We start from the raw sequence: 13,743 nt of genomic DNA, 5'->3' as shown, positions 1-13,743 counted from the left end.
TAATCACATCAGTGTGCAGAGCTCTCATGTTAATCATTATGTAGCTAATTCACATCCACTGTGCCGTCATATGCATGTTTAATAACTAGTACTGATCAGAAACCCATAAATACTTAGTTATAATAATTAGAATTTACATCTGTGTTGGTGCAATTTTTTTTAAAGTGACAAAAATATACTTGTTCTTTTTTATTTCATTTTATTATACATTTGTCTGAGTACAAAAATAAAATAAAAAATCTGATATGGACACTACATGACTTCCTTGTACGCCTATTAAATTGCATATACATATTTTTTGCTGCACTTCATTTAAACTTATTTCATTTCAAAGTGAGATATGATCCAAATTTTAATAAAGTGGACAGTTACACAATTGCATTGTGGTGGACACCACATTACATCACTTTTTTGTGGTGTCTGTATCAGTATTATATATCAGTCTACATATTAATTTTATTTTACGTTGCTCAAGTAGTTATGTGGTGTAAGTGATAACATGTCGGATCCGTAAGCATGCACATATCAGTTTGAATCCCACTTCATATACAAATTTTTTTTTACTTCTTTTTTTTAAACAAATATATTGATTTAGTAATAATTATTAAACCTCTGTAAAAATGTTTGAATTAAAATGAAAAGAACATAAAATTTCATTTTACTAATAATTTCTGATTTTACATTTTCTTTTTTTTAATTGTTATTATTGAATTATTATTTTCTGTAAGAGATTTTTATAATTAGAAGTTAATAATTATGAATAAATCATGAGTTAAAAAAAGTACATAAGTCAGATTTTAACTGATGTGCCTTCCCCTTGTAATATCCAAATACTTCATTAATTAAAATTTCATTTGGCTATAACTCTGGAACTAATAAAAATCTGAAATCTGTAACCAATGATATATCGTTGGAAAGCTCTCAATGAGAGCTTATTATTTATTGCAGTTAAGAAAAAGCTCAAAATCCAACAGATTAGTATTTTGGGCTTTTTTGAACATTTCTGGTCCAGTCGATTACAATCAAAAAAGGAAATGCACAAATAGATTTTATAACAGTTCTAAATTCAAAATTTCAACATTCTACGGCTAATCGTTATACATGCATATGCACAGATGTCATGCCGAAACAAGTCAAAATGGATTCGGGGATGGTCAAAATGGATATTTTCATTGAAATCTGAAAACCAAAATTTTACATGATCACAAGAAAGTAAAAAAAAAAGTAGTATTCTGCAAGACTATATATTAACATTATAGCAAAACGCATCACCATTTTTAAGATGTGATATATGTTAAAATATATTGATATTAGTAAGATATTATTATTAAAATATTATGATTATGTAATCAGAATATCTTGACAGAAAAACTGTTTAGATGCTAATTCGATTTATTCAAGATATTTTATTTTAGTAATTGTTTATTCAAATAAAATATTATTTTGTAAACTAACCTTTTCCCCTTTTTTTATTGCAGGTATTATATGGCCAGTAGAAGGAATGCATTCAATTCTGAGGGCTATTAGTCTTATTTTACCACTGACTCTATCAACTGAATCTCTTAGATCTATTTTGGCAAAAGGATGGAGTATAAATCGACCAGCAGTTTATTATGGATTTATTTCTATTAGTGTCTGGATTGCAATCTTCTTGACTATCAGTGTTTTATTGATAAAATTCAAAAAAGGTTGAGGGAGTTAAGTTTTTTTTAAGTGTATACAATAATTAATTTGTGATGAAAATTTTGTTATGTGTTTAAGGTGTGAAATTGATATCTTGATATATAAAAAAAAATTAATTAAAATGAACTAATCATAATTTTGTGCCTTAAAATCACTTTTATAACAATACGCAATTTTTATTTACACATATATATGTGTGTGTATATATATATATATATATATATATATATATATATACACACCAAAATACCATAATTAAACATGAGTTTTATATATATGTACCATAATTAAACATGAATTTTGCATTTTTCTGTTTCACTTTAATAAGTACTTTCTTGAGTGGCAAATTAATTTTCTTGTTTTGTTTTTTCAAACTGCAAGCTATTGATTTAAAACTGCAGAAATCAAATTTAGGTATGTTTGTAATAGAGCCAAAGTTATCTTATTAATTTAGATTTTATTTTTTGTTTTGTTAACACAAGTTTAGGTTTTTGTACAGATTGCAAATTTGTGCAAATTGGAAACTGTATTACAATCTGGATAGCAACAAATTTAAGCTGAAATTAATTTTAAGTTGTAAGTTTCACAAAATAATTTTTGTGATAAGCTAAATGTTAAATTTAAATGTTATGAAAGTTTTGTTTTTTTTTACTCATGTAAAAACTTTTATTCCTGTTTGTAAAAGAGTAAAGTTTTCCTGTTTTACCTTTAATTTAGTTTATTTTGTCAGTTTTGTGTCATTTTTACTGCTAACTATAATGGGAGAAAGATATAAAAATAAAATTACATTATTTATAGTTTTTTATCAGGTTAATTAACAATGATATGTGCATTTGTACATTTTCAATTTTATTCATATATTTATCATATTTAGAAAATAAATAGTTGCTAGGAATAAGAATTTATTTATGCATTACACATGTGTAAATATCTGTGAGTTTGTGTGCGTGTGTGTGTGTGTGTGTGTGTGTGTGTGTGTGTGTGTGTGTGTGTGCACGCGTGTGTTTCTTCCGTAACTTAAAAATTATCTAATTTAATTTTTATACTTCTGAACAATTTTTTTTGTTTAACCTCCAGGACCACCAAAAAAACTATTATGAAGAAGAATAGAAATTAAATTAGTTAATTTTTAAGTTTAAGGTGAAAGTATTCAATGAAAAAATAACATGTTTTATCTATTACAATACAACAGAAAAAAAGTAATATTCCACAGTACTGTAAATATATTAATAATGTGTGAAAATGTATTATCTATTTTTAAGAAAGATAAAGATTTTTAAGTCATTACCTAATTTTATAATTTGCATTTGGCAAACAAATGATTAATGATGATTTGACATCTGTATTTTTTTAATTTGGTGGCAGATGGTAGTTTTTTTTTTATTTTTAATAAAGAGATGTTAATTATTCCTCATAACTTATTGTGTTATTGATTTCAATGTTTTTGTAAAATGTATAATGTATTCATTAATCATTTTGGTGATGTATGACAACATAGTTCAGATATTGTTAAAAATAAATATAATATAAATATTTCACTTGCTATTTAATTTTTTAAGTGAGAATACTTCTGCTACATTGATTTTTAATTAAATATATCTGACTTTGAAATAAACATTCTTTCTAATACTTAACTAGTAAATAATACGATAATTTTATGGCTGAAAAATTTGCTTTTTTACCATTGATACCCTGTTAAATTAATTTTAATTAAAATAAAAATAGTTGTACATTGGAACTGCAAAGGTTTTGTCCTTATCCTTCTAGGTTGTTTTTTTTAGCCAAATGCTTTTATAACACCAGTTGCTAGAAAAACATTCCAACAACTTGAGGATGTTAGAACTAACAAATTTTTGATTGGTGTACAGCAATTTTTTCTTAATAATTCAATTTTTAATACTATTGTTTCTTTATTGGTAATACTTAGAAGTAACTTCTGTATGTGTGTAATAGTTTATAATTTTTTTACGTGATTACAGTATATTAAGGATATCAGAAAATTTTTGAAGTTTTGATAGGTTGGGCTCAGTTGTGTAAAAAAAATGCAACTGAAGTTAACTTATTAAATCGCAGACTGTATTTTTTCAGATTTCGTAGTAATCATGTACAATTGAATTAGTAATTATTTAAATGTCATGTGGATACAAAAATATAGAAAATTGTAAAAAAAATAATTTTCCATTAGACATAATTAAATGTTGTTACATATTTCAGAAATAGTAATTAGTACAGGTAAATTAATATTCTTGACAGTTATAACCAAATATTTATAGTATATTGTAATATAATGATAGAGGGTATCTGCTTTTTAACTATTATTTTAATGATTTCTATTAAATGAAATTATCATTTAAGATTAAACTTATATCAACTGATTCATTACTTTTAATAATAAAAAAATATATAAGAAAACTAAAAAGTGTAAGATAAAAAAGAAGTATTTTTATACATGTAGCAATTATTAAGCTTGTAATGGATTTAATGAACTTTGGACAAAATGTAAGCATTATATAGTAGTATTTATGTACAAGAGATTATTCTCTTTTATTACGTAAAAATACAACCAATTATTCGTTAATATTTATGTTTAAAAATACTTTTTCATTTGTATCACATAGAATTATATTTAGAAAATTTATGAATAATTTCAAAGTAATGTAATAATTAAAATTTATTTTTAAAAGATTCAGTTTGCAGTTGTATGTGGACAAAATCGCTTCAATTAATATGTTATTATTAGCCCAAGTACTTTATCTAAAGACAAATATGGTAAATAATTTAAAATTCAAATGAAGTCTCTTCATTTTAATTCAAATTAATTTAAACCAGCTAACCTTAAATAATGAAAAAATAAATATTTTACATGATAAAGGTAAAAATTTTGTAAACTAAAAATATATATTGACCGATTAAATGTTGGTGTACCGTTAAATACAGTATTATCAAACTTATAATCAGAAAAAGTTCTCTTAAATTAAACTACTTCTTACTGAAATTTATATTCATCTAATTATTCCCAAAGTAGAAAGAATTACTTTCAAAAACAGGTATTACTTCATGTTAGTACATAATAATATGCTGTACAGATATCAGATATCAGGAATGGATAGATACATAACTCTTAAGAATAACAAAGTACTGATTCAGAATTTGATCATTTGCCTGAAAGGATAAAGTATCAGAGCAGCATATAGTGTACAAAATAAATTAAAAAGAAAGAGGGTTGAAGCCCATCCCATTCATAAAAGTAAAATTGTAGGTAAATATGAAAATATGTAAAGATAATAAATAAACAAAATCAATATAGAATAGAGTAACCACTTTAAGATAAATGTATATGTAATATTTATATACATTAAACAAGGATGGTGAAAATTCAGGTTTATTTAATTACTATTATTTTTCAAAAACCAAGAATAAAAAGAACCTCATTTTATTTATAATAATGATAAATAAATTTATCAGATTATTTTTTTGAACTATTTAGTATTATAATAAAAATTCAATGGAACAATAGGCTCTTCTTTACAGGCTCATGGTTTTTTATTTTGCAAGACTAATGACTATTTGTTATCTTATTTTTAGCAAAGGTAACACATTAAAAAAACAAAAGATATAAAATTAAAAATGTTCAAATTTAAAAAAAAATTATGTATCAAAAAGTATTTCTGTTAATAATATTTTACGGTTCAAACAAGAATTGATAGCAAATTTTTCTGTTCTGAAAACTCGCTCTTACTTTCTAAAGTAGTCTTAAAATATAATATTTCATATGGGAATACACATATGCTTAAGAAATATTTAATTAACTACAGACTTGCAGTTGTCATCTAGGAACAACTATAGGCAGTTCAATAATGTTAAAGCTGCAATTCATGCTTTTAAAGTAACACAAAACAAATTTATTTAAAACTGTTTTATGTACATGAAAGAATATATATAAAAGATTTCAGACTATACGTATAATTATATACGAATATTATTATACATTTAATACCGCTCAAATTAAAGTAACACTATGGACATTTTGCTCTTTTGTAACAGACAACTGGCAGCACTGCATTACTGTTACCAAATGTTTTTGTTGTACATAATCTATTCAGATAGTGCACATGTGAATTTAGTGTTTCATACATTGTTTGCTGTATTTTGTCAGTTTTTTGGCAAACATACTGTATTATATTGCAATAGTTTTTTTTAAGGTTTGTTATTCATTTACCAAACAAGATGGGCGCACCTTGAAAACATAGCATAATTATTACTTTTTCTCGGCATACAAGGATTGTTACAGAGGATGAAATTGAAGAATGTAAGGTAGGTTTGGCTACTGTAGACAGAATTTTAAAGTAGTTAAATATTCTGTGGGAAAAAATACTTTTTTCTTCCAAAAGAGAAGGAAAATATAATCGCAAAATGAAAACCACTCCTCAGATTGTTTATTGATTAGCAAAAGTAAAATGAATCCTAGGTTATATGCTGTAGATTTAAATTGACAAACGAGAAAAAATGTGATGATGATGTGAAATATATGAAGAGTATGCAGTAGAATAATGAAAAAGAGTTCTCATTTCTGATGAATCGCATTTGGAAGACCAGGAACATTAAGTAAATTCTGTACACAAAAACCAATGAGGTTACTTCATCTTTTCATGTACTGCAAATACTAAAACATCCTCCAATCAGAATGCTTTTGGTTGTATATACCAGAATCATTAGTTCCAATAGAAGGAATGACAAATTCTGATAATACAAAATAAATACGAAAGTAATGATAAATACAAAAATAGTTTCTAGCCAATGATGGGATTTTCCACCTAGTCATACATCTAAAACGTGCAAAAACTTCACTGAAAATAGTATAAATGTTCTTCGATGGGCTGCCAAATTACTAGACATAAACCCGATTGGAATATGTGGTCAATTTGTAAGCAAAAACTTGCCAAAGTCTACAAAAAAATTTTCTGCGATTTCTTTAATAATCAAGATATGGTTTCATGACTATGAACATAAAAAAAAGTTAATCTAATCAATGCCTAAACATTCTCAGGAGGTAATAAAGAACAAGGGAGGGCATATCAACAATTAAAATATAAGTTTGTACTCTGTATTGTTAATAAATTGTGTATTAAGAATTTATGTTTTTCATTGAATGTTTAAATAAATTTGTTTGGTACTGCATGAACCTTTGCTAGAGTAATAATAAAAAGCCATTAATAAAAATGTACACATTATATATATACAAAATTAAAAGAAATTTTCAGAGATAAATAAAAAAGTATAAATGCTTTCACCTTTAATTCAAGCTTGCTTTACAAACCAAATTTATAATGAGAAGAATATTTGCTTTCAAAAAATTGTTCAAGCTTAAGCTTCTTCACAAAAGAATAAAGGAAATTAACCATAACTGGGTGTTCTAGTTATTTAATGTGTGTGTTCCAGCATTTTAATAAAAATTTAATAAATAGTCATAAATAAAATATTTGCATCTTCTCTGTGAATGTCAACTAGGCTTATAATTTTTAACATAGGTTAGAAAAAAAAAGAATTATTTTTTTTATAACTTTCATTGTTTTGTGCTTGCTTTTTAAAAATTTTAAATTATCAATCATAATCTTTCTTAAGCCATCTCTCACTGCTACAAGTAACGCTAACAAATTTCAGCTGATATTCAACTTGAAAAAATATATTGCTTATAGTTTCATTCATGTAAAACTAGATTCTATTTATATAGTAGGATACTGTGTTAGAAGTTTGTTACCTTTATTCACTGAAGTATGAAAATCATGACAGCCAGTACAAAATAAAATTACTAAAAATTATTTTTGTTAGGCAGTACATCATTTATTTAATCAAATGTATACAATTGACAAATAATTGATGAAATTATTAAAAAATTGTAATCATTAACAATTATAAAGTTAAAAATACAATTAACATTATTAATGCAGTAACAACTTCAATATATACTGTTTTAAACAAAGAACTCCATTCATTATTGTTCGATCAGGTTCTTCTGAATAAGCTTGATCGGGTCTTCCAAATTATATTACAACATAGCAAGTCAGTACAGAGCTGTTGTTGTGATGGACCAAATTTTTTTTAATACATCTTTCATCTCAAAAATGATTAACAATGTAGCTGATATAGAATTTTGCATTTGTCAATTGGAATAGCTAGCTTTGCATCACAATACATTCCTGTCTACAATGAGAACTTTATTGGGTGTAGAAAGTGGCACCATGTATATTTCATCTATTGTGAAGTAATATTTATCAACTTTTTCCAAGTTGGCTATTTCTCTGATATTGAATGGAAATGCTTTACATTTTTATTCTAATACATATATTTATTACTAAGGATTGCTGATCTGTTACCAGGAAGGTGTTTTTTTGTTTTTTTTTTCAATTTTTGTGACAGTTTTTCCTCTTGGACTCTTCAAGTGATATAATGTAAATGTTATTTTTACTTATTATCAAGACCTACATAAATTAAATAGACATAATCATAAAGAATTATCAAAAAATACAACAATAAATATTTATTTTGATACTTATTATATTTCTTCTTTTTTCTTTAATGCTTCTTGACTTTTTTGAAATTGTATATAACATAACCAAAAAAAATCAAAAAGTATTGCCTTTACAACATGTAACATATGAGCTTCGGTGGGTGATTCTTTTGCTAAGAAATGAGGGAAATTTAGTACTCTTTCGGGATTTTCCCCAAAAGTTATCCAATTTCTTTTAACGATATATGACAATTCGTAACGTATACCAACATAACCTAAGCTAACATAACCTACGCTCGCTAACCTCGTCTAATTAACGTTAAATACACAAACAATGATGCAATCTTTAATTACGGTTAATAGAGTTTCTTGGATTCTTATTTATGTGAAATTCTATGGCGTCACCGATATAAGGATGAGGAAAAATTTGTTCAATTTGATACTTCAACATATTAAGTGAGTTTCATTCTGTAGTATAATTATCGTTTAGTAAAATAAGTATTGTATTGTGTTTATAAAAGTAATTGTAATTATGATTTATAATAAATGTTATATTTAAAAATATATTATATGAATTTTTAATTATACTCTAGTTTCTCCAATATAAGTTTATCTAACCATTAAAATACATGCATTTTTAATGAATTATGATATTGCACAATAATGCAAGTATATATCGTTAAAAAAAAAATGAAAAATTTTGGGGGAAATTATGAAAGAGTGCCGGAAATTTCTGTTGTGAACATAATTAAAAATAAACATACAGGCGAGTTTTGTGCGTAACTTCGTAGGCGTATGTTAAGAGATTATACAAATAAGAAATCAAATCTTTTTTATAAGGGTATCATTTGCGCATTATGATTATCAAATAAAAACATTGATCAATTTCAATGATTTCAGTTTGAAGTGGATCAAAGTTTTTTAAATGTCAATATATGTTTGACTTTCACTTGTTAAATTTTGTAGGTAGGTTAAAATTTATTTTCATATTGAAAAATGGAAACTTTTTGGCCCTCGGATTTGAATTCACTTTCATTCTTATGAAATAAGAATGTACTTTGTGTAATCTTTCAGGCTAAGATTTCAAAAATGAATAAAAATATTGAAAAATTCCTGGTGAATTGTAAAATTATTAGTATATATAAAAAAATATAATTTGAGTCACAATCCTCACATAAATATTCGACATTTTACTATTATTTTTAATATGAATTGGCTGTTGAAATGTACATATAACCCCTGTATTAGTCCTACAGAAAATGCTGCAAATCTTGAGCTCTTAATTTATTTAAGATAAAATCTTTCAACAGTATTTATAACATATGATTGATGCTTTTTTTTTTTTTTTTTTTTTTTTTTTTTACCTGATAATGTACAATTCAGTAAACAAAACCTTTAATGAATGAACTAAAGTTTGACAGCTGGTTTCTATTGCCACTTATATATATTATTATGTTGACAAACTTCATATATAGGGTCCTTAGTCAAACCAGCTCAGAAGATAAAATCTGTTTTTGATATTTTGACTACTAAATTGAACAGACTGTATATGTTACATAATCAATCAGCTGATTTTCATTTCTTATTATAAATAAATAATAATAAATTAGTTTTATTGTTTACAAACTGTTTTAAAAGTTAAAATACCTAATTGTTTCAATGCATTAACATCAGCTGCAGGAGAAATTTAAAATGGACAACTTTTTATAACAAATTGACATGAGGTGAATAGTTTTTGGTTACATTATCTATTACCTCATGCCGCATTATATTATTTTTATGTCATTAACATTTTAGGATCCCACAGAATAATTAACAGGTTTATATTTTTACATTATTTAATTTCTGGCTCTTAATGGTTTTTTTATAATACCTTTCGAAGTTCTCTTTTTCTTCTTTTCTAGCTGTAAAAGTAAATAATAAAAAGAGTAAAAATTATTCTTGTGGTTGATTCCTATAATGAAAAAATTAATAAGTAACTATGTGGTTTGTGTTAATCTCCTAAGAATCTATAATATCTTAAATGAAAGAAAAAAATGAATAATACCAGGTATTAAACATTTTTAAAGAAAAATAAGAAATAAGTGGTTGTCATATTGTTGGAATAGAACTGTGTAATGTTTTGCTATTGTCATTAGACATTCTAAAATTTATTGAAATTTTTATTTTTCAAAACATAATCTGTTATAAATTTTTATGTGAATAGTTAAAATTTTTGATGGTAAGTAACAAAACAATTCATTAAAAACTTTAATTTTTAAGTACCTGTTTTGTTTAGTTGTAGAAGTCAGATGTTTTCTTTTCATTTATCTATTAAGTACTTTTTATGTGGTCAAAGTTTATAGTAATGTTTTTAGATTCTCTAAAAGTAGCACTGATAAACATTTTACAATAGTATTCCTGTTAGTTTTTATTTTGATTATATATCTTTATCAAATAATCACTTTTAATAATAAATTTTTTTAAATATCCTTTAGCTAAGTAATTTGGTTATAAACTACTGGCTAACTATAAATTGTCCACTGTAGTTGATAAAAATAAATAAAATAAGTAAGGTATCATCATCCTTTATGCTTGCTGGGCAATTGAAAGACATTTAAATGTAAAATTTTACTTATGTCCAATGAAATTTTAGGGTACAATTATAATAAAAGGATTTTAGGATAAATCCATATTGGGGATATCCATGCAGTGAAATAAAATAAAACTTTTTAATGCTGAAAAGCTTAAGCAAAAAAATGCTTTTTACAATAATTTATCAAAACTATTTTTTTTGAATACCACACTGAAATTATATTTGTAATTCTCTTTTCTGGTATTAGATAGGTGTTTCATCTATTTACAAAACAAAAAGTTGACATTTGATGACATCTCATAAGAAAAATGTTTTGGCAACATGTTCTATTATTACACTCGCTTATCTGTTCAAAAATATCAATGTTGACAGAGAGGGAGTATGCCCTTTCTAAGAAAGTTTGGTTTTATGTCCAAACTTAAATTTAACAAAGTGTATTTTTATTTATGGAGCTCAAAGTTTTTTTTTGTTTTCAGAGTTAACATATTTAGACCTTATAACAAAAAATTATGAGTTAAATCAGATTTTTTGTATTTGTATAAATTAAAATGAAGTTTGGCAGAAATATTTATTGAAAATAAAGAAATGAATAAAAAAATTTTGTTTTAAAATTTTAAACAGTCTCTAATTTTTGCAAAGGTTGTATTTTAAATGTTTATGAAAATTACTGTTTATGCAAAATTAGAATAATCTATGAAGTCTTTTTTTCTAAAAAATGGACTACATTAAGAGAATCAACAATTATAAATGAAAATCTTCTAATAATTACACACGTCTTTATGAATAATTGATAGTTTTATGGATAAATTAAAAAAATAGTTGAAAGTACTTAGAAAAGTGTTTTATAATTGTATTTTTGGTTTGACATTGAGTTGACAGATCATACAAGGATCAATAATGTTATATACACGCACACCTGCACGTGCATGCACACACACACACACACACACACACATAAACACACATATAATCAATAAGTTAAAAAAAATATGTGGACACCACATGACTTCCTTGTACAACTATTAAATTACATTACACATTTAACAAAAATTAAGTACATAAAATCTTATTTCATTAATAACTAATGATATTTTTTCATATCTCTTTTTATTATTGAATTTGTTCACTAAATTAAAATACATTAAATTATGTTTTGGTTAAAATTATTATGTAGACAGATGTTTAGGGTGTTTAATTAAAATTTTCCACTTGTTGAATTTAAAATTATTTAATTTGTAGAATTTTATAAACACTCAGATTGAAAAACGTTTCATTCCTTGTGTCATGTACTAACCATACGATTCTTCTCTCTCCCTCATCACAATATCTCTCACTCTCTCTCTCTCTCATATATTCTCTTTTCGGAGAATCCCGAATGTGTGTTCCACATTCGGACGTTATGACGGTTTACTTTGCCGCTAATATGGAAAGTAGCCTCATCGCTGAAAATTATCTTGTTTAGAAAACCTTCATCTAACAACATCTTTTCCTGTACTGAACAAAAATCGAGCCTACGTGTTTTATCTCCATCAGAAAGACGCTGGATTAATTGAAAATGGTACGGTTTGCATAATAAACGTTTACGGAGAACTCTCTCCACACTGTTGTTTTCGGAATTCCTAATTCTCGGCCTGCGAATGAAACTTGCACGCACACGTTCGACATTGACTTCTGAGGTTGATGGACGACCAGTTGATTTTCGCTTGCACAAGCAACTAGTCACAGAACTGTTTATACCATGGCCGAATTGAATATTCACTTTGTAGCTCCTTATGAAATTTCAACCGGAACGCACGTTGCACATAAATTACTGACTTTGACAAGTGAAATTCTAACACACAAATCGATTTCTCGCTTCCCGTGGCAGCCATTTTCTCTACTGTCGACGCCTAGCTAGCAAATGGTTTACTAACTGCCTAGCATATGTGGAAAAAACTATTTTTAAGTACTCTTTTGTACAGTACTTGTTTTATTCTTATGAGTGAAATAGTTTTTTGGTAATGAATTTTCAAAACTCCGAAGAACATTATGAAACGCTCTATATATATATATATATATATATATATATATATATATATATATATACTATGCGTAATAGTTACCTGGGATGCCTGAAGTTTTGTTAGGGAAATGAGATGCCTGAAGCTAATAGAACAGTAGAGTGTATTGACAACATGTCACAAGTAGTAAAAAGCCAGTTACTTCAATATAGTACCTTTTTCTTTAAAAATCTTCATTGAGGACTCCTAACAATTTTTGTAAATAAATGTCATTTTATGAATTCTAATACATTAACATTTATGAATAAATGTTAATGAATTCTTCTTGTATTTCCTTCAGTGTGTCTTTATGTTGTCTCTTTATTCTCCTTAGGGTTCACGTGGTTTTTCGTTCTTTTACTAGATTTTGGAAGGATGTTTGTGATTTGTGGAATAGCCATGCCTGATATCTTTTCTCCACTGTGTTTCGTCACATTCGCTGTTCTACTGTTGATCTTTTTATGGAATTTTATTGGGGCTGATTCTTCTGCGATTTATAGCGCCATGCCTTGAGTTTTTCTGATGTTTTTGACAGGACTTTATTGGTGGCTAATTTTTCTGTGATTTAAGGTTGTTGACTAGATATTTGAGTTTATCTGAGATTATTTTTTCGGTTGCTGTTAGGTAATTTTCATTCTTGATTAGTTTGGTAGGGTCATTTTTTTTTTAGTTTTAGGGGCTTTGTTTTAATTTTGACTACATAATGATCTGAGCCTGCCTACTCCTTGGAGGACATTTATGTTCTCCTTGTGGTGGTATTTGTTCATGAAGTCTAGTTGCCATTCTCCTTTAGTGTAGTCTGGGTGTTACCGGGTTTTGAGTTTTTCTTGAAATATGTGGATTTTGAGATTAGGTTGTGATTTCTGCAAAGATCGATGAGCCTTATCTGTTTTTGTTTTTCTTTTGGGTGGGCCATTTTCTGATGTCGTGGTATTCTT

General features: G+C 26.2%; 2 protein-coding genes across 6 annotated transcripts in view; both read left to right on the top strand.

Annotated features, from left to right (window-relative positions):
- osy (ABC transporter oskyddad) overlaps positions 1-8,757 on the top strand; it is a 283,517-nt gene extending 274,760 nt beyond the window's left edge. For all 4 annotated transcript variants that reach the window (XM_075358389.1, XM_075358396.1, XM_075358404.1 and 1 more), the window contains one exon: positions 1,479-8,757. In XM_075358389.1, coding sequence (XP_075214504.1) covers positions 1,479-1,693 — 215 coding nt within the window. In that variant the 3' untranslated portion in view covers positions 1,694-8,757. The remainder of the gene's footprint in view (positions 1-1,478) is intronic.
- LOC142320499 (uncharacterized) overlaps positions 8,584-13,743 on the top strand; it is a 73,791-nt gene continuing 68,631 nt past the window's right edge. For both annotated transcript variants that reach the window (XM_075358367.1, XM_075358362.1), the window contains exon 1: positions 8,584-8,647. The gene's annotated coding sequence lies outside the window, so the exon portion shown is untranslated. The remainder of the gene's footprint in view (positions 8,648-13,743) is intronic.

Source organism: Lycorma delicatula, chromosome 1, assembly GCF_047948215.1.
Source record: "Lycorma delicatula isolate Av1 chromosome 1, ASM4794821v1, whole genome shotgun sequence".
Taxonomy (NCBI): domain Eukaryota; kingdom Metazoa; phylum Arthropoda; class Insecta; order Hemiptera; family Fulgoridae; genus Lycorma; species Lycorma delicatula.
Note: the sequence above shows the minus strand (reverse complement) of the source record. Positions and strands in the feature narration are given on the sequence as shown.